Genomic DNA, 23,094 nt, shown 5'->3' with positions numbered 1-23,094 from the left:
AGGACGTCTCTGTGGATCCAAAACGTGGGAAGGTGCGTGCTTTCTTCTGCTTGGTGCCCAAAAATATTGAACAGTTCCTCTACGCTGACTCTTTTTTTTTTTTCTGGGACTTTTTTTTCTTTTGCTGGACCAAAACGTCTCGAAACTGTCTGGATTTTTGGATTCGACGGATCAATGGCCGGGGGAGCCAGGTTACCCGTCCAGAAAAGCCCCCCCCCCCCAAAATCCCCCGGGGGAGATGAGGATGGTTCTCGAAGCGGAGTACAGTATCGCTATATCGCCAACACTGTCCGAACCACTGTCGAGTCCGACACACTCCTTACTTAGCGGACTGCATGCTCCGGAGGCCTGAACTGATCTCCGTCAGTCCCCGCTGACATCAATAATTCAAACAAATTGTCCCAGGACAGCACCTCCCATGTAACGCACGACTTAAGCACCCGTAGTAAAGCGTGGCAGGTTTCTAGACACGAATGCCGGTCCACAGAGCAGCGAAAAGCCAACCAAGCTCGCGCTTTTTCTCACCCGATAAATGGCGGTTGTGGACATTTTAATTAGCACTTTATCATTCAACGGCTATCCACGCGGGGAAGAATCAAGCAGCCACGGCGTAAAGCCCGCATGCTGTTTGCCATTCGACGTCTCCAAAGCTTTCCTATTTCGGATCTCGCACTGTGGCCTAATTGACTCCGACGGCACACAACATAGTAGCGCGGGGATTCAGACCCACACCCCCATGACCGACTACGACTGAGGCGCAGTTCGCGGGTCGCGATTGGTGAGGGAAAAGACCAGCAAAGCTCGGGATGAGAGAAACCTTGAGGAGAGCGAGCCAGCTGCTATTCCATCCTGCTCTGTAGTTATTAGTTAATATCTTGTATGTACGCAGCATCCCTTGCCTATCCCCCACGGGCGGCAGGAAACAAGCTTTGCCGACCGACACGGGAAGACTTGGCCATGCTATGTACTGATAGATGCTCTTTGGTCACAGAAACATGGCATTTGCTCAAAGTGTTAGCTCTCGACCCTGCGACAAGTCGATTCCGGTTTAATAACACTAAGGCCATTACCATATTGGCCAGCTTCCGCCAGATTGCCTCAAGCCTAGCTCACTCATGCGAAGTTGTCAACAATTGGAACGGCGCTTCGGGCGATTCACTCGAGCATCGGCGCGTGAAGTGGGGAGAAGCGCCACGTAGTGCCTACCATCTTTTGCGGTTGGCGGTATCGTCAGCAGCAGCTCTGAGTGCGGTGGCAGCCCCCGTCAGGAAGTCAGCGCTGGAGGCGACAGTCGGGCATGTCTTATTTCCGCCCTCGCTCGATCACCCGCATCGTTACACCTTCGGTTACTAGAGTACCCGAAAGCGTTTCGGCATATCTGGAGTAGATCATTTCCGCTCGGCCTGTTGCCCTTGGTCACCACGAAGTGGTAGCGGCTCAGGCTTCGAGAGGGTAAGCCCAATCTAACGCAGTTTGCGCAATCCCACCGCACATCCCCCATGCTCCCGTTCAATCTTTGCCATCTTGATGTTTAGTGCCGGAACCTGCACTGGTAGTCGGCTGGGGGTGGCCCAAGGATGATAGGGGCAGGATGAGGGCGGGCCGCGGATACGTCTCCGCGATGCCGTGAGATTGGGATGACGAAATTCAGCTCTTCGTTTTCGAGCCGTTTTTACGCCGAGTACATCATGATCCAAGGTGTGAGGCATTTGAGGGATCAAGTAACCCTGGCCAAGCTGCGCATCACGACATAGAAGCTTGGCGAAGGCTTATCTTGGGGTGCAGAGCAGGCTTGGCGAGGACCAGCCCGTTGGTGAGTCCTCCAGGCTCCATCCGCCCAGAGCCTTGGGAGGCTTGAAGCCAAACCGCTCGGCCGGGAACGGTCGACAAAACACTGTGACCTTCCTCTTCAGGCACTTTTACCAGCTAGACTGAAATCGTGGCCTCTCTCTGCTTCAGTTGGTAGTCATAGAAGGGTTGTTGATTAAGGACCGACCTAGCTACGATAGCAGACGGCGTCCCGCTCAAGCACGCACAAAAACAAAAATAAACCCCAACACCGAAATACGGTATCACGAGACACCACAATATTACGTACATCGCTCAACATGCTGACTAGTTTGCAAGTGGCATGAGCAGAAAGTTGAACTTTGGGCCGGAACGCCGGGTTCAATAACCGGTGTGAACCTCTGCATTCGCCATGCGTGTTGTCATAAGCTTTCTCCACTGCGACATCAGATGAACCTCGGGGCCAAAAATGATGGTGCATTTCCCTTGACGGTTGCCGGTGCGAGTAGCCCATCTCCAAACGACTGCACGCTCATTGATGCTCACTGTAGAGGGTTGGTTGGGCATGCTCCGCGCCGCTTATTGGTGTGAAGCAATACGTATTATGCGCTTCCTTATAATATTCTACACGTCTCCAAGCGCAGCTTGGAACTATCATCAGCACCGTTTAGTTAGCGGTGTTTTGCTGCGCATTCCTCAAGGTACTGTAAGAAGTACCTACTGCCAAACATCTCTCGGGCATGTCCGGGTCTTGCGGATACTCGTGTGGATACTCGCGCCGATCCAACCGTCGAGCACGTGATGCCCAACGCAAACTTCTACCCAGCTGTGTAAGTAATATCTAATTAGGAAGCGAACCGGTGGGCATTCGTTGTTTCCATTATAAAATACCACAGCTGAACCGGCTTATCGGATAAGTTGAGGCGGCACCCTATAAGAAAATAAGACATTCCCACCACCTCCAGGCTCGAAAACATATGAGAGATTACTTCACAGCATCAGACTGGCAGCCTGGGAGGTGTGTGTGTACAGCCCAATGTTGGGCTGGCATTAGATCCCGCAATGATTGTAATATCTCCCAATCATAGTCCATTGTCACGAGGAAGATGCTTCGCTGTGAGACCGCACCAGAAAATCGGGATGTCATGGTCACACTCTGCCTGTTTGATCCGCTGGTTGTGAGCAGGTTCCTGGTTCAGCTGCAGACGGCGTAGCAGCCCAGTCTCACTCGTTCAGATCCCATTCGCTGCAACGCATGCCATTCGGGACTGGTGACAGGGCAATATTGGGCCGCCATGCTTCCTTGTGAAGCAATTTTCTCAACAATGCGAGCAGCGGCACGTTTGAGCGAGTCGGCAGAGCGATTGAACGCGGGGCATCGATCGGGATTAGCGCTCCAAAGTCCCGCCGCCTCCCTGCCCATTATTTTTTTTTTCTGATTGATTGGAGGATTGGGGGGCCCCTCAGGCTGGATCGATTTGCCTGCGAGTCCCCGCCAAAAGTTTGGCACCCCTGAAAGCCCAGTGTTTCAGGTCGACGGCCTCGTTTTTTCTTCGACTTCCCTTTTGAGATAGGGCAAGAAAACCACCCCGTTCCCACTTCTCGATTATCTCGAGGTGCATGGGCCACAATCCATTCATCGGCACGCGCAAACCTGTCATACCCTTGGGCGCCTCAGTTCTTCTTCGCTTCACCATCTCTTATCCTGCTTCGTCGAGCGAAGCGGATCCTGCGCTGTACATTAAGTTTGGGTGAACCTTCATTTCCGTTTCCAGCAACAACACCTACCTACTTGTAACAACAAAGCAGCAACTGGAAGCGTTACGAAGAGGTGGCATCAACATAGTTCAGACACGTGCTGAGATCGCCGATCCATCCTTGCAACTCCCTGACCTCGTCGTCATGACACAGGCCGCTGCCTAAGGAAGACCGAGTAAGGAATCACATGCGGCCCCGCGACCAACAGGTCAACAAAGCTATAGTGTATAGTCCCGGGCGATTGATGCGTGCCCGGCAGCGGGAGGTGTGAAGACGGCCGTCGGTTGCTACGCCACGTCCTCCGTCGCGATAATAAGAGATATTCCAGGATCCTTGGACACCCTGGCACCGTACCAACGCCAAGCAATATTTAAAATCCCAGCCAAAACTGGGGTGCCTCGCCAGCCTCTGGGGCCTGCCAGCCGCAGCTGGGAACCTTCAGGGGGTTCCCGTCATATCTCGAGAGACGCATTCTGCGTTCTGCATTCTGTGTTTCTTTCAACATCTGGGGTTTGGCGTGCATAATCCAGGCGCAACAAAGCACAGTAATATCGGCCATTCTGGGATCACCGCGCGGCGTTTCATGCATGAGCCATCATGACCAGGCCAGAGATTATTCGCGCTGGTATGTGCTGAGTCCCCTTCACCTCGCCTGCCCCCATTGATGCGCGGCGCTGTGGCCCGGCTCATTGTGGCTTGGGAGGTCCACGCCGCAGGGCGCCTCTCGGGTTTCTGCCTCAGCCTCTGCGCCCCCCGTTCTGGAAAGTTGTTTCGGACTGTTTCTCTGACTTTGCACTCTATCCAGACACCATTGACCTGCAAGCCCACGACAAGCCGTCCGCCCAGAGACACCATAGGCCGGCCGCTGACGGATCGCTCGCTCCACACCAGGCCGAGACGCTTCGCGAGGCCGCAGCAGAAGCCGCCGAGGAAAATCTCCGGAGCCCGCGTGTCCCGTGGAACGCCGACCCGGACGACCCCCACCAGCACGTCCTCACCACCCAATCGGCCATCGGGGGACCGCAGACCGGCGGCGCGAACAATATGGCAGTCGGCGCCCAACAAGATGCCCTGGCAATCGCCCAGAACGGTGGCCTCTCGGGTCACGAGGCCGACGACGGTGACCTGGATGGCGACGCTGAGGTGGACATGGACGATGACCTGATGGACAAGATCTCAAGCTCGCCTTCAATCGAAGACGGTGGGTCAACCCCCGCTCTCCCCAGTCTTTCTTTAAGCAGGTCCGCCCCCTCTTCTCAATCGACAACATCGCGGGAGCGATGGGCTTCGTCAAGTATTAGCGACCCGAGGTCGTCCTCACCATACCTCGAGAGTCCTGATCACCTGCCGCTAAGAACAGGGGGTCGAAAGAAACCCGTATCCGCAACTAGACAGTCTTGTTCCTTTTCTATCTCGAGTCGCCATCATCATGCTTCTGGTGAGTTTGAAGCGGAGGATAGAGTCGAAGAGCAGACGTCGACCGGAAACTACGATGTGTCGGATAATACCGAATGTGGAGGCAGTGGGCTTGAGACGGGGAAGGGCTGTTTCGCCCGTGGACTGGAAGACACGAACGAATTTGACGTAACAATGCGAGAGAGGTCGACACGGACTCTGTTAACACCGCTGGAACCTGGAGAAGAAGACGGCATTGATGCGATACAGGGAATCCTGGATGACGACGAATTGACCGTACCGTATGAGTCTGCTGAAGATGATGATGGCGACTTCTCCCAATCCCTTGATTCTAGATTTATCGACTCCGGGTGGGGTGGCGAGTGCTTACAAGAAACAGAGGACATCGATTTCGAGTTCGTCTATGCCCTCCACACTTTCGTCGCCACCGTTGAGGGGCAGGCCAATGCGACCAAGGGGGATACAATGGTTCTTTTGGATGACAGCAACAGCTACTGGTGGCTAGTGCGTGTTGTCAAAGACAGTAGTATTGGTTGGTCTCCCAAGGACTGTCGCGTCTGGTCGACGCTGACATTGACCGTCTTCACCATCAGGCTACCTACCCGCGGAACATATCGAGACGCCAACCGAACGATTGGCTAGGCTGAACAAACATCGGAATGTCGACGTAAGCTAAGACGAGAACGCACGTACCGGAGTTCCACTGACACGGTGCAGCTCTCTGCATCAATGCTCGGGGACCAGGCCGAAAAGACTCGGAATCCCATCAAGTCCGCCATGAAGAGGAGGAAGACCAAGACCGTCCAGTTTGCGGCTCCTACGTATGTCGATTATTCCGACATCGACTACTCGACGGAGGAGGAAGATGTAGAGGCGGAGTATCTCGCCCAGCAGCAAAAGCAGCAGGCTCAGCAATCTACAGGCGACATGGAGATCGAAGACGAGTCAGCCAGGGTTGAGCCACTGAAGCCGAGATCGCAGGCCAAGGTCGAGGTGAAGAAACAGGAAGCCGGCGGTGATAGTGACGCATTGGCGACCAACAAGGCGGTGTCCCGATCTTCTGAGGATTCAGCCGACGCGAAATCGTCAGACGGGCCAAAGAAGAGAAGCGACGGCACCGTTCGAGACTCATTCTTCAAGGACGATACCGTCGAGACTAAGAAGATCACGCTAACTCCGAACCTGCTACGTGATGATGATGGGCCACGGGCTTCGAGCGACTCAAAGGAAGTAAAACAGCGACCCAGCTTGGACAAACTCGACAAGGATAACATCCTTGGAAAGGATGATAAGAAAAAGAAGAAGGAGAAGGAGAAAGATAAAAAGTCGGGCGGGATCCGCAGCTTCTTCTCCCGGAAGGACAAGAAGTCGAAAGGAGACGAGGACGACGATCCCCTGGGCAAGCGGTCGATGGAGTCGGATGCACTGGAGAAAGAGGCGGAAGATGAGGACCTACAACCATCGCCAGAAAAGGCGGCGGTCCCTCAAAGGCATCCGAGCAAGTTGCAGAAGCAGCAGCCCCGGACTGAACCATCACCGACCAGGAAACCCAACAGCACCAGGGAGAATGCGGTGGACGTCAGAGCGTTCTTGTCCGAGGGGAAGGTGAACAACGTTGCAAATGTTCCCCCAGCTTCAATGCGGATAGTGGACGCAAGTCCCAAGGCGTCTCCGGAATCAAGTCCCAGGATCCATGATCCGTCTCCGGCAGTCTCTAAGAGTACTCCATCAAAGACAGCGAAAGCAGAACCCCGGCCTCAGCAAGCCGTGCAAACGACATCCCGTGTAGGGCTTGACGATTTCGACTCGGACGAGGACATCACGCCTCAACCGACACAGCAGGGATTGGTTGGCGAGGAACCCAAGCGGCAGCAAGCGCAGCCTGTGCAGCCTGTAGCAACAGAGAGCGAGCAGGATCCCTCCGTAGCCGCGCAAACAGCTGCGAGGAGCGGGCCTACAGTTGCGTCACCGCCCCAGCAGTCTGCCGAGAGATTGTCGGAATCGCCCGTGCAGGTGTCGCCTGTCAGCGGCAGCAACCCGCCCCCATTGATGGTCGACACCTCGAGCCAGGAGGAGGACAGGCTCTCGCAACGATCCACGCCGTCGCCCGAGTTTATCGAGCACGAGGACGCAGACACGTCTGGCAACAAGGACTCGATGACGTCGGCGACGACGGCGAGGTCTTCGTGGGACGACGCGAGTCTGCGCGCCTTCTTTGACTCGGGATCTGATATTCGGGACCTACTTGTCGTAGTCTATGACAAGAATAATGTGGATTCTGACCCCTCTGACCACCCGGTTGCGAACTCCTTGTTTAGGGAGCAGAATGCCAAGTTGGCAGAGATTACGACGGTATGTACAGAGACGCATTCTGTGGAGATTTGAAGGGTTGTTGCTGACAAGCTGGTGATCTAGCGGCTTGACGACATGCTTGGCGACTGGTTAGCCCGCAAGCAAAGACTCAGGGGCGCCGTCTGAAGGCTTAGGTGATTGTTTAGCGCCCTCCAGAAGGTGATGCCATGGTGCGCTAGGCGGGTGGTGCCCTCACTCTTGCATTCTCTTGGGTGGCCTCTTGCTCATAGGCACACTTACTTACCCAACGTACGACTTGACGCACGCCTTTTCTCTCCTATCTCTTCTTCTTTTCTTATATCCATTTTTTGGGGGGGGAGTTGCCTTTTGTGGTAGTTGGGAAGATCTGCTGGTTCACGGCATCCATTGCGGCGCATGGGGGTGGCAAGTGGAAAGGGTTCAAGGGCGGAACACTGGTAGACGGGAGAATCGATTCGATTGAGGAGATGGGTTTCATACCTACGAGCAATGTAGGCGGGCTGGCCATGCTACCCTCGTTATTCTCTTGTTTCACATTTTCTTTTCTTTTCTCTCTCTCTTTTTTTTTCTTTTCCTCCTCTTCTTCTTCTTTTTTTTTTCTTTTTTTTCTCCTTCTTCTCTGCTGTGTTGATATTATTGCCTACTACGATGTCATGATACCCTAACAAAACAGGCGGGCACTTGGTGCCAGTCATCTTTATACCTGCTTTTTCGGTTCTTGAAGGTTAGCTACCTCACTTGAAAGGAGATCTGTGAGTTCTGAAATGTGTGTCTGGGGGAAATTCTCTCTTATATGGTTTAACCCTATGTTTTCGACGTCTCCCTTACCACCAGTGCTATATCCTGCCCAGGTCCTCATTAACAGCATGGGGCGGGAGTGCCAGATGCCAGTCTTGATACGCGGGCTTGAGAGTGACATTTACGTCCACGCCGGTGAGCAAAGATGGTACGCTGGCAACCTTAGGTGGCCGGCATAAAGAAGTGACCAACATCACCCCCCCTTCATCGCTAAAGCAAGTCATGGAGGGCGTCTCATGTTAACTGAAAATGAGGACTCCACTTCTCCGGGGCGGCCGGAAAACCCTCTCCAATGCTTAGTCACGTGTACTGTGCATGAACCAGGAAAGCCTTCATGTGCTATCTAACACTAACAAGATCATCTCGCCGAAAGGATGCTGCTTGCGTTGCGCGAAACATATGCACATGGGGCGGGAATCTCGGGGAATCTCCATGTCCGCCTTATGTGTGTATCGAGGAATATTACTGGCTGCCTTGATGATAGGCGCACCGAGGCAGGACGGATTGGCCTGCCTTGCGGACCGGACCGAGGTATGGGCAGCAGGGGTGGCCTCCCTTAGCTCGCACTCAAAAGGAGACGGTTTTATCACGATCCCGAGACGCCGAGTCTTCACCTCTTAACCCGCGTTGTTTTGGCTCGAGCAACGTTGCGCCATAATAATCTCTTGCTCCGTGTCAAAGAATCTTTTTTTTTTTGGTGTATCCGCAAGACAGCATGGGTTCCCTTCTTGATCTTAGCTCGACCAACTGGTCATACTACACGGTAAACAGTCCACCTGCAACAGCCACACTAGAAAAGCATACTGAGGGACGCACCGGGATAGGTCCCCGGCGCCTTCCTCATGGTCTTGGTTCCGCATACCTACGCCTTCGTGCTCGCCGGCAAGAACTATGATATTAACAAGTAAGCTCCTCTCTCCGCCCCTTACCAATCCCCAATGGGGTGGATTGAACGACGCAAATACTCACTAAACGCTCCTCTACCCCCTCGAAACAAAACAGCCCGCGCAATACCGAACAGAACTGCGCAAAAGACACCACCATGGACAAAATCGTAATCCACCGCCCCTTTCCCTTTGGTGCCCTCTCGCCCCCCCCCCCAACCCCCACCCCTCCCAAATCACCGTCCAGACCATCTAGAGTATCTAACCAAGGAGAAAATAACCAACCCCCTTTTTCCCCAACACGCAGACCTTCCGCCGCCTCTCCCGCGCAAAGGCCGCCACGGCCAACGGCTTCGAGACGCTGGGCTTGTACGCGGCGGCCGTGGTGGCGGCCAACACGGCCGGCGGCGGCGTGCCCACGGCCACGCTGAACAAGCTGACGCTGGGCTACCTCGCGTCGCGCGGCCTCTACAACCTCGTCTACGTCGCCCTGCAGGACAACGCGCGCGTCGCGCCCCTCCGCTCCGTCGCGTGGATGAGCGGCATCGCCATCATCACGTCGCTGTTTGTCCTGGCGGCGAGGGCGGCGAATTAAAGGTACATACGTACGTATGCACAGTACGTATGTATTTCTGTACAGTACAGGTGTATTGCATGGATGGATGGGTGGATGGATGGATGCGGACGGTTGGGGTGGGGCTTCAGGTGGGATGTGGTATTGCACGAGGGTTTATAGGGATTGGGAGGGGATGGCAGCACTGTTGCTTCTTAACGTCACGGTATTCTATCCGTTGCTTGATGGTGTGAAATCTGCGTTGCTGTCGTGGGTTGTGTCTTTGCCCTCGTCCAGTAAGCCAGCCAGTGTTGATGTCTCACTGCACGATTTACAACCGGCAGGTTGCTACCGGTCACTTGATATGAAGAAGATTGCGTTGTAATCCCTCTCGCTGGGATATGCTGTATGTACAGATGGCCCGGTTACTCCAACCCCCGTTAGTTCCGCCAATATAATGACTATTTAGTATTACGCTGGAGAGGTATTAGTTTGCGACTTGCACCGCACACTCGGGTCTCAGAAACTCACCGGGACCGCCAATCTGCGTGGTGATGGTGCCATCCTCAATGTAGACACCCGAGAAGTAAAAGTCCTCGTTGGTATCGGGGTAGCCAGACCGCGGAAGCTCGAGGACGCCCAGATGCCAGTCGGCGCCGTTGGACGAGGTAGACACCGAAACCGGGGCGACCACCTGCTTCAGGGGCTCGCCGCCCTCCGAGTGCCAGAAGCCCACCCTGTTGGCGCCAAAGTCCTAAACGGCAAGTCAGTCGACTCTTCCCAATGCACAGACTAACAGTAGCCACAACTGGCCGCTTACAATCTCGTAGGCAATGTTGTGCCACACATCCGGCTTCCACTCCGTCTTCCAGTGGCTGCGTTGATTCGTCATCCACTGCAGGTTCGGGTTGCTCGTGCCTTGCTCCCCGCTGATCCAGCCATACTTCATCTCGGTGAAGTGGCTCTCAAAGAAGCAGATCTGGTGCTCACGGTTCACGCTCGGGGCGTTGGTGTCCTTGCGCATCATGCTGAAGTGGTAGTAGACCTTGCCCCGGTTGATGGCCGCCGTGGTCTGGGGAATCAGCTCGATCCGGCGCATGTTCTGCCCGTTCCAGTACGCCGTGCTGTCCAGGGTGAACTTGGCTCCCTGCTTGGACACGGTGTCGTTGGGGTTCTTGTAGTCCGGCGAGAGATTGATGTATTTCTGGACCGATCCAGATCCGTGGATGTAGTACTGGTACGGCCCGACTTGGTTGCTCCATGACCATTTCGTGAGGTCGTTCGCGCTCGAGAAGTCGTTAAGCCTCCCATCCCAGAGGACGGCACCGTCAACCGATGCGGCCAGTGCCGCAAGAATTGCCGCTGCCTTCATCGTGTAGGAAGAGTTGTCGCTGACGAACAGGGGGGGGAGGGAAGTATGTACAAGAATGAAAGGCTCAGATACTTGTATCGTACATGGGACAGAGGACGTGCGAGACTCGGTTACCAGGCTGAGGGCTTTATACAAGCCGCGTCCGCATTCTTACCATTTGTCTAGGGTCGCCTCCGAGTCGGCCGGTCAATCCACAACATTTGATAACCCGCTGCACAGTAATTAGCAGGACCATCTAACAAAGGCATTGCGGTCCGCCACCGCACGGTATGTCAATCCAATCTGCGGATGTCAGCCTCCGGGATCTCATAAGGCGAGGGGCAGATTGATTAATGGCGACACGATTCCCAGAGTTTAGCCTGTAACATGGTCCAGCCCGTGCCTGTCAACGACCCCACAGCGGCGTCTATGGAGATGAAGACGGACGAACCAAATATCTGAGATATTCCACCTATCCAGCGGTTATAGGGACCAGTATGGGCAGAGACGCACCTGTTGCTCGAGGTTGTAAATGAAGAGAACGGAAACTCCCGCCGACACCAGATGGTGCAGAAACGAGGCTAAAGGACAGAACTAACCGATGAAGTTTCTCTCACGCGGTTGGCATGGCCTGACTCGAAGTTTGAGGGCTGTGCCCGCCCGATAGATTGTATGTCTGACGTACTAAGGACGTCTTCCTTCTGCATCTCGAGATGTTCGGAAGGTGGTGGAGGGCAACGACCGGGGATTCCTCAGCACAGCGTACGGAACTACTCGAGTTCTATGGTGCCTGTATATAATGATATTGTATGAATCGTATCCCCTTTCAATCCCCGATGTACTCTTGCGTGCCTTGTCTATCTGACCTGCCTTGGTCACCTCTCGTGCACTGCCATGGTTGTCTCTTGTTAGCAACACATCAACTCTCAGCACCAACAACGGCACAAGCACCGCCCAACTCAGTAAGCCAGCCAACGAAATAACAAATAACGCAAACGCATACAGGATCGAAATATCTGCATCCAAGGAGTGACGAAAAGAGCAGAACCCTCTCTGAAACCAGACCATCCATCAAAACTCCCTATAGGACCGGTTACCCTAAATCCAATGCAGTATAGTACTGTAACGAGGAAAAAAGTCAACTGCGCTACGCTATGGGCTTTAAAAAGCCGTGTCGGAAAGCGTGTCGCACCTCGGTATCCAAACAAAGAATGTATCCACAACCCTCAAAGTCCAGGAACAAGACCCATGTATCCTACGCCGTTCCAGCTCCGAGAATCCCATATTCGACATGCAATCCCTGCGTCCTCGGGCAGTACCCTCCTTTAAAACAAAACCACACCATGATACGATAACCCATTTCAGACAGGCCCCAGCTCCTGGGTCAGGCTCAATACTCCGCCCCTCCAAAGCTCTTGTTCCTAACCAGCGCGGCCCTCTCCAGGCTCGCTCTGGGTAGCTGCTCATGCGATCTCGACCGGTTGCTATGCGACGTGCTCGGCCGCGTACTCACGCTCGCCTCGCCGTCCTCAGCCGCGCCCAGTACGCCTCCCCGCTCCGCTAGCAAACCGCTCGCAGGCTCGTCCCGGATCCGATAGATGAAAAATGCCGAGATGAGCACCGTGATGCCACCCAGCGCCAACACAATCGCAATCGAATGATCCCCGGGGACCCCTCTCGGCTTCTGGAAGATCTTGAAAATGATGCTGCTCGAGACGGTGGCGATGATCTGCGGAGCGGCAATCGCCATGTTGTGGATGCCCAGAATGACGCCCGCCTGGTCGGAACCCTCCTCTCCCTCGACCTCAAGGTCCCTATCTCGGCGGTTCTCATCCGACGAATAGCCGTCTAACGAAGTCACGGCCCGGCTCGGGGAGAGGGCCCGTTCTGCGGCGAACCTCGCGCGGCGAATCTCATCGCGCTGAGAGATCTCGGCGCTGATGATGGCCCAGGGCGCCCAAAGTGTCAGGGCCCACGTGATGCCGACTAGACCGATGAGGGCCGTGGCGGCGGCGACGGTCCGCACAAAGACGGTGCAGAGCATGCAGATGGTGAACAGGATCTGGCCAAGCATCCACGCGCGTCGGAGAGTGAAGCCCGGAATGACCAGATAGTCGAGCCAGGACTTTTGGTCCTCGTCGTAGTCTTTGAGGACGGCGGGGCCTTCGCCTGGCGCATCGGCCGTAATGGCGGGCTGGGAGTCATAGACCGGCTCGATGAAGAAGGGCAAGAAGACGTTGGTGATTAGGCCGACAATGGCGAAGATAAGGAGGGCAAACGTTCCCTCTCGGGTGGCTCGTTCGTAGAGCCTGTCGAGTTGCTCGGGGGTCATGTTGGGGTTCTTTTCGACGAAGGGCTCAATGTAGATCTCGGCGATGTACTCGGATGTGTAGAAGAGCAAGGGGAAGAAGCCAATCCAGCCGCAGAACTGCACCTGGCAGACCTTCTTGGTCTGGGGCGGAAGTCGTTTGATGGAGGTGAAAATCTTCTTGAAAAAAGCAAGCACACCGGGTTTGTCTTCGGCCGGGGGCCCTTCAAGCCGGGGATCCCTCTCGCGAATGAAGAGGCAACTCATGGTGATGGTGACGGCGAGTGCGATGCTCGCGATGGCGCAGAGATCTTTGAACTGGGTGTCACCTAGGAACCACACCATTTTAGGAAGATTCATATAGCCGGCCAGATATCCCACGATGTTTCCAATACCGACAAAGCGGCTAGCCATGGCATTTGCCGTCTCTTTATTGACGAGTTAGCCAGGGGTTGGTCGCCATTTCTGGAAGGGTGTCTAACCTTGCTGGTGAGTGGGCGCGCAGTCCACAATAAAGGCACGGATTGCTGCTTGCACTGCAGCGGTTTGTTAGCACCGAGCCTATCCCTAGCAAGCACTGCTGAATTGAAGGCCTACCAGTGTTGATGGCAAAGTCGAGAACATAGACCCAAGTCACGGCCACGGCAATGATCGAGTATTTGACAAAGTTGGACTCGGGATCTGCTCCGAGCGCTCGGAGAAAGCCCCCAACCATCTCCTTGGTCCACGCAAGAAACATCAGGGAGATGATTGTCGCAACAGCACCCCCAATCATGAAGGGCTTGCGCTTTCCCCAGCTTATGCGGCAGTTGTCGCTCAACATGCCAATATAAGGCTGCACCAGGGTCCCCGACAGCGGGCCGGCGATCCACACCAACGCCATCAGGGACTTGCTGATCCCCAGAGAGAGCAGGTAGGGCGAGCCATTGGACATCTCGACCGACCATGCAATCTGCAGGCCGCCAATACTTATGGTCAGGAGGATGAGATACCAGACGCTCTTTGTCGCCTGATGCTCGTCGACGTTCCCGGCCTTGGGTTGGCCGTCGATCAAGCCATCGTCTTCACCAGAGCTCGGGGAGAGCAGAGGCGAATGCTCGTTGAGCGGGTCCTCGTGTTGCTGCCCTCCATGACCGTCCGACTCGTCTATGTTTCCGTTTTTCGCTTGTTCCTCGCCCTTTCGCAATGTGTTGGGAGGCGGCACTTGTTCGTTCACTGCGGGGCGGGCCCGTTCCGGAAGTCCTGCTAACGACGACGTCATGCGGAGCAGAACAGGCAGCACGAGCTGTGGTTTGTTGCTCTCCGCGTCCTACAACACCAGATCGATGACGCTTCCACGGCTTCGCTTCTTTTGGACTACGCGGTTGCCGGGCGGTCGTCTTCGCTTCGGGACGGATGGTCTTTAGGGAAGCTAGGCGGCAACCAGAGGTTGGTGGTGGCGCAGACTCGGCAACGAGGGTCGGCGGCTTTCGTGAGAGCTGAAAGGATGAGGGTGTCCCTGCACTAATAAAATATCGTCGGTAGTTCTAATATTCGTATTTGTAGGTTCGACTTGAAGCCTCAGCCGGTCAAGTAAAAGAATGCCACGAGACCGTCGTCATTCGGTTCGCGTGATTGCAGATGCAGGTTGAAAGCCTTGGGGTCCCCAGGTGATCAGCCACTAAGAGCAAGGCTGGGAATAAAGCAGCGGGTGGAGCCGACTTTGGTTGGTGCCCAGCATCAGCCCTGAAAAGGGATAGTAGGGGGACAGGTCTGGAACAGATATGCACGACCCCCAAACCGGTATCCTTGGGTCCCCCCTTCCATTCCTGAAACTCGGTGTTTGCCGCTTAGTCTGTTGGCCTCAGCCTGGGCCGAATGAGGCTTGAGCGAGGCCTAGAGTCGTTTGCGTCTAGACTTAGGATGTGAATAGAAGAGCCTTTCGTTTGGGAAGACATGCACCACAATAATTTTGGTTCTAGGGGGTCAGACCCCAGAGTGGCTCGGGCGCAGCGAGAGGCCAGAAGTAACCACGCCCAGAGAGGAACACTTTTCTACTTCTGTTAGGAAAGGCGTAATCATAGCAAAATAGAAAGCGTGAAGCTGCCACTCCCACGCAGGCTGCGTCTCATTGCAACCCACCGGCCAACCAACAGCAATGCCCACCTAGTGGCCAAATCGATGGTGATGGAAGCCGCATCCTCCACCAATGGGCACTCCGACTGAGTCAAAGGAGCCTACGATCGAGCTGCTCAGCGGGCCTATCCCCTACCGTTTGGCTGTCCAGAACGACCGGAACATAATTCATGAGGCGGAACACTTTGAGTCGACTGCGGCGTTCGAGGGCCAGCTCTGGGAAGAGAGAGACACAATTGCAGCTCTCACCAAACACCACTGAGGTCTCGGTCGCCGAGACGTCCACATCGTCGCTCCCACTTGTCGGTGGATTCGAGGCAGCTAATTTCGTAGTGGTTGGCTGCGCCTAGGTAGGGCCCGGTGACCATTTCGCAAATTGAAAGGAATGCTTTCCGGCTGACACACCTTCTTGTAGAGCTGGATCAGAGGATATACGATGTCTTATATAGCTGATGCTAACCTGTAGGCCGGCCTCGCGGGATGAGAACAAGGCGCAGCAACAGCTAAGCGCAACAGCCCTACTTATGCAGGGCTGATAGACAACTGATAGCTTCGGGCATCACAAAGCGAGAGAATTCGTTAAAACGGAGAAGGCTGAAGGAACCCCAGCTTACCCATGCTTTTTGGTGCTCCGCATGGCCTGCGCCGTCGGTTGAAGAAGCCAACCCGCTTGGCTCGGGCCCAGTGCGGCTCGCACGATTGGCTCGACTCCCGGCAGCGGGCCCCCGAATGGGGATAGCTGGCGACTTTCTCCATCTTTCAAAGCCCGCGAGAATCCGACGCTGATGCGCCCCATCAAGTCCAGGTTTTAGCTTTGTTCTTCTTACGTACAAATTTGATGTGCTTTTGAGTCTTCCCTGTTGCCCGTTGCAAACGAAATCCCGTTTTCATTTTCGAATCCCGGCGGTCGCAGCTGTCTCGGTCGTGGACGCGCCGGGCCAAGCCCGCTACCTGCCTGCTACCTCTCCACCATGCTCGCGCAGACCATCGCCAGCTCCCTCATGGGGCTTGCCAGTACGCCTCTGGTCCCTCTCCGATTCCGACCTGGCACTTTTGGCCATATGTATCGCGGACGCTGACGAGATGCCGCAGAGAGAGAGGAAGAAGACCCCGCCGGTAGGGAGCCGTTCTCGGTCCGAGTTGAACAAGCACGAGCTAACTCGCTGCTGCCCCAGCCGCGGACCCTCCAAAGCAGGAGCAAAACGCATCATGGGCCATCTTCATCCTGATCATGCTGCTCATGGTGGCATTCTGCACTAGCTATACAATGCAGCAGAGGAAGATCACGGCAATTCACGAGACGGTAGTCTCCATCTTTGGCGGTGCGATAGTGCCTCTCGCTGTGACTGTCCCGCCGTCTGTCTCTAGCTGACCAAGATGGCCCGTTCCAGGCATGACTGTCGGTCTGATTCTGCGTGCTTCGGGATTCGATTCGATTCGTGACCTCGTCAACTTCAACTACCAGTACTTCTTCAATCTCCTGCTGCCGCCCATCATCCTGTCATCCGGCTACGAGCTTCACCAAGCAAACTTCTTCCGGAACATCGGCACGATATTGACCTTCGCCTTTGCGGGGACGTTCATCTCGGCCGTCGTCATTGGTGTGCTCCTGTGGCTTTATACTGCCATCTCACTGGAAGGGCTGGACGTGACTTGGATAGACGCCATCTCGGTTGGTGCAACCCTGTCGGCTACGGATCCCGTCACCATTCTAGCCATCTTCAACTCGTACAAAGTTGATCCCAAGCTCTATACCATCATCTTCGGCGAATCCATCCTCAATGATGCCGTTGCCATTGTCATTTTCGAATCGGCCCAGAGCGCCGGCAGCAAGGGCGGAGGAATCGGCATCGGGAGCCTTCTTCACGGCATCTGGTACTTCTTGTCCGAGTTCTTCGGCAGTTTAGCCATCGGTGCTATAGTTGGGGTCATGACCGCGCTTGGGTTGAAATACACCTACGTCAGAAGGTACCCTGGCATCGAAAGCTGCCTGGTCGTCCTGGTCGCCTACGCACCCTACTTTTTCGCTCAAGCTATTGGCATGTCTGGTACGTGCCTCGGGAGTGACGCAGCGCCCAGATGAGATACTTACGAGCACACAGGCATCGTCGCGCTGCTATTCTGCGGTATCACGCTGAAGCATTACGCCTACTTCAACATGTCGCGCCGGACCCAACTGACCACCAAATATCTCTTCCAAGTCCTCGCACACTTGTCCGAGAATTTTATCTTTATCTATCTCGGTTTGGCTCTTTTCACCGAGGACCACTTAGTGTATCAGCCGCTCCTGATCATCGTCACGGTGCTCGCCGTGTGCGCGGCAAGATATCTGGCCGTCTTCCCCCTCTCTAAAGCAATCAACTGGTTCATCCGCTACCGGGCACGCCGCCGGGGCACCGAAGTTGCCGATGAGCTGCCCTACAGTTACCAAGCAATGCTCTTCTGGGCGGGCCTACGTGGTGCGGTCGGCGTCGCTCTATCAGCGCTCTTCACGGCTAAGGAGAGCCAAGCACTCCAGGCGACGGTCTTGGTTGTTGTTGTATTGACGGTTATCATCTTTGGCGGCACTACGGCGCGCATGCTTGAGATTCTCGGCATCCGAACCGGCGTGACGGAGGAGGTTGACTCGGACGACGAATTTGACATTGAGGCCATCGGCGGCGGTCTGTACAAGCGCTCGGATACCGCCATCGGGTACAATCCCCGTAGTGCTCGCCGTGGGTCGGTTCTACCCCTGGGAACGGTCAACACGAGCGGAAACAGACGGGCTGGCAGCGGAGACAGGAACGGCTGGGCGTCGGGGCATAGGTCGCCTAATCCGCTCCCTCGCCAGGGAAGCCGGAGCCGGAGGAACCCGAGGGGCGGGGAAGAATTTGAGGGGCCCGAGCTGCTCGGCGCGTCAGGGAGCAACACCGACTCGGAGGTCGGGAGTGATATTGATATCTCGGATCTGCCGCCTCCGGCTCCTAGGTCGAGGTCAAGTCCGATGCCAGAGGAGATGGGCCGCCAGGACGGCCCGAGCAGGCAGAACACGTCTTCGGGGGAGGGAAGCAGCCACCTGCAGCAGCCGCTCACGGCCACCGCTGCTATCCGGCAGCTATTTAGTTCGGAGGACCCGAGCGCCTTGTTCAGGCAGTTGGATGAAGATTTCATTAAGCCCAAGCTGCTGCTGGATGGGGGCAACGGGCGGGGCGGGGGTTCCGGCTCTCATTAGGGCGGTTTTGTTTCTGCTTAAATCTTAGACACGGCTTCCTTTGCTAGCCTTCTACACAGTAGTGCGCATGGGCATTACCTCTTGCTTCTGGGGTCACTGGTGGGTGGGGCATTAGTGGGCGTTCCGGTACTAGGTAGAAGCCAAGGCATTTACGGTCTTGCCTGGCCGATGATGTATGATAGGACTAGCTGGCCTATGGTTTATTCCATCATTGTGTTTATTTGTATTGGGTGTGGGACATCACGGTACTGTACCATTCGAACCGGTGCTCTAGGCCTGCATCGGAAGCCCTGTATAATACGGCATGATTGAATGCCCAGGCCTTCAATGAGACAGCGTACAAGGACCGTATGAGAAGATAGGGGTGGTAATAGACGTCACGTTCGAGGGAGGTTATCTGAGTTCTGACGAGGAGAGCAATGAGTGCTTTGGCGAGAGATGTTGGTGATAGAATACTTCTACCGAGTCTATGTTAGATGGTTTGAGATGTTCTCTTGTTGTAGTGGAGGGCCAGTGGACAAATCCCAAGTGTCGAGGGATACCAGCAGTCAAGTTGCAACGGAAACGAAGCGAAGGATGCTACCCCCTCCCCCCTCCCCCACCCCCCTGGGGGTGGTACGAACTTAGCAAGAGCGAGAACGATGCTCGAGGTTGGGATCGCACAACCGAATCACCCTCAATCTTCTTAAGCTCCCTAACGAACCGGGTGCCCTTCTTCGTAATCCTTGAACTCCACTGTCAGCGACTCCATCTTTTCGGTGACCTTCCCGCGCCCTTCGAGACCCTTATCGATTTGGAGGTCACCCAGCGGTCCCCTAACCGTCCTAACACGGTGAATAAAGTGTCTGATTTGACGCGCGTATTGAACGTGGAGCTTAGGGGTTCGGCCTTCGGGCTGCTGCCCATCTATGGGTAGTCATGGTTATGTTCTCGTCCTGTGAAGATGGAATGAGAGTGGGGGTGACGAGGGGCGGGAGAAGGGGAATTTACAAGGTATGATGTACCGGGAGGATTCTCAGGGTGAAAATGTACCTGGACCCCGGACCTCAGCATCTTCGGTTTGCAAAAGCAATCGTCGAGGAGTCTTCGTTGTTAGGCTAGGCCCTATCCTTAACGAGTCACGAACGCAACATCAACGGTTAATCATCTCCACTTCAACAAGGTTCGCCACAGTACTCTTCTATTCGCTACGCAATAAGTAAAGAGGGTATAAGTGCTGGTAGCAAAAGAGACACGCGCCCGCTCCGTCGCTGCCAGACCATCACCAACGCAAGCAACCTGGCTATGAGAAATGAGAAACGAGTGAAGAACAGGACGAGCCGCCAAGCGGCCGCCAGAAATAAAATCCCCTCATTAAATATACCTAAAATAGGACGCGACATCTGTTACCCATGAGCACCAGGCTCTTTGGGCTCAGTTATGCCGTGCCAGGAGAAAACGCCGCTTTAGATGCAGTCCCCACGCTTTCGCTAGTGAGTCAGCAAGTCAGTCGGCCCCTACTCCCTACTACCCGCATGTGGCCTCGTTGGCTCAGCCCGTTCTCCCCAGCGTGGACCCCGCCAAAGCCTCCTCCACCCCCCTCGGTTTCTCCTCATCATCCATCATCATCCCGAAACTCTGCTCCCCAGGCGGGTTATGTATCCCCGGAATGCCCGGGTTTCCCCCGGGCAGCACCGGCGGCACAGGCGGTGGCATCTGGCCTTCGGTCCCGTTCTCCCTCGCCATCTCCCTCTGCTGCGCCCGCTTGATCCTTCCCGTCTGCTGATCCACCCACGACGTGACGCTCCTAAACCTCGCCGGCAAGTCCTCGCTCGTCTCCGTGTACACCGTTTCTCTCCTGCTCTGCACGCCTTGTTTCTGTGTCTGGCTCTGGGCCTGGGACATCCAAGAGAAGCGGGCGGCGTACTGACCGCGGCCGGTAATAGTAGCGGCGATCGGGGGAGGAGCAGAGATGGGCGATTCGGCGACAATGATGTCGTCGTCCCCGAAACCCGACGACAGCGAAGACACCTCGCTTGTTGCCTTGCTAGGCTGGCGATATACGCCTGCTGGGTTGTACGGAGCAGCAGCCGGAAATTGCTGCGCCATCAGAGACGGGTTGTAGTACATAGTAGGTCCTGTTGTCGTGCCTGTTTGCAAGGTGTTGATGGGGTAATCGCCCGCTATTGTTGAGCCAAACTGCGCCGTATTTGTGGAGCTGAAGGACTCCTGCGGTTGATGAGAGTAGAGGGGATTGTTGGCCATGCTGGTGATGTGTAACACGTTTGCTGGATTGTAGTACACGCCAGTGGGATAGAATTGTGGTTGGTATACGCTGTTTGAACGCAACGGATGTGGAGGTTGCGGAAGCACAGCTTCTGAAGGGATCGGTAATGGCGCTTCTTGTTGCTGGGGTTGTTGCATCGCCTGTCCCTTCTCATGCACCTGCTCCGGCACCTGCTCCTGCTCCTGCTGAGACCGAAGCTGAGGCTGAGGTTGTTCACGAGTCTTCTCTGCTCCATAGAAGCCCTCCACCGATGTAGCGCTGGCGGTACGCGCCTTCTCGCGGTAGCTTGGTGCAGGAGATCCGGCAACAGTTGCGCCGTCCAGGCTCTGCCAGCTCCGTTTTCGCATGAAAGGGATTCTTGAGGCGAAGCGTTTCGGAAGCGAGCTTAGAAAGCCGCCGCTGCGGCGGTCGTCCTCCTTCTTCGACTTCTTCATGGTCCGGACGACCATCCAAATGATAAAGCACAGCAGAATGAAGGCGCCTGGCAGTATTGTTAGCTTCACAACCCAAGAGATCGATAAATGGCAGAGGCCTACCTATTGAACCAACCGAGATCAGTATCCGCTCGGCAGTTGGATCCATGCTTTCCTGTGTCGCCTCAAGACGGTTGCTATCATCGTTCCTGATGCTACCGCCAGCGGCATCATTCCGCCCGTTCTCTCTGCCGTTCTCAAATAGCCCGGGAGTCGGTGTCGGGTTTGGAATTGGTGTTGAAGTAGGCTCTAGCGAAACTGTGGGCTCAGCGTTCGCCGACGTTTCTGAAAGTTGAATACCCTCCCCAGCCCCTGACAGGTTAGATGGGCCGTTTGTCATCAAAGGAATGAAGGCGGTGACGGTCGGGTTTTCCTGTGATCGGTTGTCAAAAATTGAAGCCATTATAAGGTTGACGCACTTACCTCAGTTGCCGAAGTTGGGGATAGGGCAGGCTGCGGAGGAACCACGCCTGGAGTGGAGGTGCTGGATGGGTCGATGGTTTCTGAGGTAGGATCTTCCGGAGATAGGACAAGGTCCGGCGAAGTCGTGGTTTCCGGCGGCGGTGGTGGGAGTGAGGACGGAAGTGGTTGGGTAGAGGTACTAGGTGCTGGCGTTGCGCTATCACCATCTCTGCCGTTCCCATCCCCGTCCCTCCCGCCGCCGTCATCTACCCTCCCATTTCCATTCCCGCCGCCGCCTCCGCGTCCACCCCCGCCATTACCTCCTTGATTTCCGCCGCGGCCACCTCCGCCGTTAAAGCCTTGGTTGCCGCCGCGGTTACCTCCGCCGTTAGAGCCTTGGTTGCCTCCACGGTCACCTCCGCCGCCGAATCCTCGGTTGCCGCCGCGATCACCCCCGCCGTTGCCACCACGGCGGCCACCATCGTCATCGTCGTCCTCGCCGTCGTTGTTGCCGTTATTCGGCCGCCTCCCGCCTCCAAAGCCGTTCCCAAATCTTCTTCCGCCACCACGGCCGCCGTTGTCGCCGTCGTCATTATCGTCATTGTCATCGTTGTTATTTCCGTTCCCGAAACGTGACCGGCCTCCTCTATCGTCTCCATTGTCACCTCCCCTATCCCCTCCTCTGTCGCCTCCTCTGTCGCCTCCCCTGGATCCTCCCCGGGATCCACCCCTATCTCCACCTCTGTCGCCCTGCCCATCCTGGCGGGTGAGAATGTTGTTTCTGCGAAATGGCTGCGGACCCGCACTCGTCCGTCTTGCTACACCGACTCTTCCCTGATCACTTAGAGGCGCCATTTCTTTCCCATTCGGCATCCTACGTCCAGCGGCGAAGCGGCCAGCGTTGATGGGGTCAGGCCGCCCAGCCAGGTGATGTCTCGAACGTCATGGAGCCTATTCTGTAGATCTCCGTAGGAGAGCCGTCGAGAGGTCGGTATCTTGCAATCAAGATGTACGATGTTGCGACTCTGGAAAAGACTTGGGGTATTACGGGAAAATGGGATCGAGGAAAAAAAAAAAAGAAATATACAATACAAATGTTTAGAAAAGAAAGTAATGGGAAGCCGGCCCTAGGGTGCAAAAAGGGAAAAAGAAAGGAAGAATGCAGTGAGAGAAGAGCAGCACAAAGTCGAGGCCGTGGGGCGCTGGCCGAGCTGTCGTGTGGGTTGCATGACGGACCGGGACCCGAGCTCTCGGCAAGGTGCATCAGGGATGAAGATGAGTGACGGGGTTCTGGGCGGATGGCACCTCCACCGAAACAGGGATCGAGGGCGAGGGCATGGGTGTGTGAATTTTGCCAGCATCTCCCATGGCCGGGTCCCAAGCACTGAAGACGGCTCAGGGATCTTGGTTCCAGTATCGAGCGCCGCTTGCGGAGGA

At 55.5% G+C, this 23,094-nt stretch overlaps 6 protein-coding genes across 6 annotated transcripts; 3 read left to right on the top strand and 3 right to left on the bottom strand.

Moving 5' to 3' along the window:
- Window positions 1-4,143: 4,143 nt before the first annotated feature.
- BUD14 (protein phosphatase regulator) lies at window positions 4,144-7,440 on the top strand (the record flags this gene model as incomplete). The annotated part of the gene is made up of 5 exons (XM_071066035.1): window positions 4,144-4,171; window positions 4,352-5,494; window positions 5,556-5,629; window positions 5,680-7,314; window positions 7,378-7,440. 5 exons carry the CDS (start codon window positions 4,144-4,146, stop codon window positions 7,438-7,440), a joined length of 2,943 nt encoding a protein of 980 aa, XP_070922136.1.
- Window positions 7,441-8,806: 1,366 nt separating this feature from the next.
- Window positions 8,807-9,570, top strand: MFIFM68171_10615 (uncharacterized protein; the record flags this gene model as incomplete). The annotated part of the gene is made up of 4 exons (XM_071066034.1): window positions 8,807-8,854; window positions 8,916-8,995; window positions 9,094-9,145; window positions 9,283-9,570. The coding sequence occupies 4 exons, from the start codon at window positions 8,807-8,809 to the stop codon at window positions 9,568-9,570; spliced, it is 468 nt and encodes a 155-aa protein (XP_070922135.1).
- A 445-nt stretch (window positions 9,571-10,015) lies between these two features.
- Window positions 10,016-10,900, bottom strand: MFIFM68171_10614 (uncharacterized protein; the record flags this gene model as incomplete). The annotated part of the gene is made up of 2 exons (XM_071066033.1): window positions 10,016-10,282; window positions 10,349-10,900. The coding sequence occupies 2 exons, from the start codon at window positions 10,898-10,900 to the stop codon at window positions 10,016-10,018; spliced, it is 819 nt and encodes a 272-aa protein (XP_070922134.1).
- A 1,369-nt stretch (window positions 10,901-12,269) lies between these two features.
- MFIFM68171_10613 (uncharacterized protein) lies at window positions 12,270-14,448 on the bottom strand (the record flags this gene model as incomplete). Its single annotated transcript, XM_071066032.1, has 3 exons — window positions 12,270-13,615; window positions 13,670-13,723; window positions 13,785-14,448. 3 exons carry the CDS (start codon window positions 14,446-14,448, stop codon window positions 12,270-12,272), a joined length of 2,064 nt encoding a protein of 687 aa, XP_070922133.1.
- A 1,825-nt stretch (window positions 14,449-16,273) lies between these two features.
- Window positions 16,274-18,516, top strand: NHX1 (monovalent cation:H+ antiporter, CPA1 (nhx1); the record flags this gene model as incomplete). The annotated part of the gene is made up of 5 exons (XM_071066031.1): window positions 16,274-16,316; window positions 16,395-16,418; window positions 16,478-16,624; window positions 16,694-17,350; window positions 17,405-18,516. 5 exons carry the CDS (start codon window positions 16,274-16,276, stop codon window positions 18,514-18,516), a joined length of 1,983 nt encoding a protein of 660 aa, XP_070922132.1.
- Window positions 18,517-20,046: 1,530 nt separating this feature from the next.
- MFIFM68171_10611 (uncharacterized protein) lies at window positions 20,047-22,512 on the bottom strand (the record flags this gene model as incomplete). Its single annotated transcript, XM_071066030.1, has 3 exons — window positions 20,047-21,263; window positions 21,319-21,628; window positions 21,679-22,512. The coding sequence occupies 3 exons, from the start codon at window positions 22,510-22,512 to the stop codon at window positions 20,047-20,049; spliced, it is 2,361 nt and encodes a 786-aa protein (XP_070922131.1).
- Window positions 22,513-23,094: the final 582 nt, after the last annotated feature.

The sequence above is a fragment of the Madurella fahalii genome, assembly GCF_045866475.1.
Source record: "Madurella fahalii IFM 68171 DNA, scaffold_6, whole genome shotgun sequence".
Classification (NCBI taxonomy): domain Eukaryota; kingdom Fungi; phylum Ascomycota; class Sordariomycetes; order Sordariales; genus Madurella; species Madurella fahalii.
Note: the sequence above shows the minus strand (reverse complement) of the source record. Positions and strands in the feature narration are given on the sequence as shown.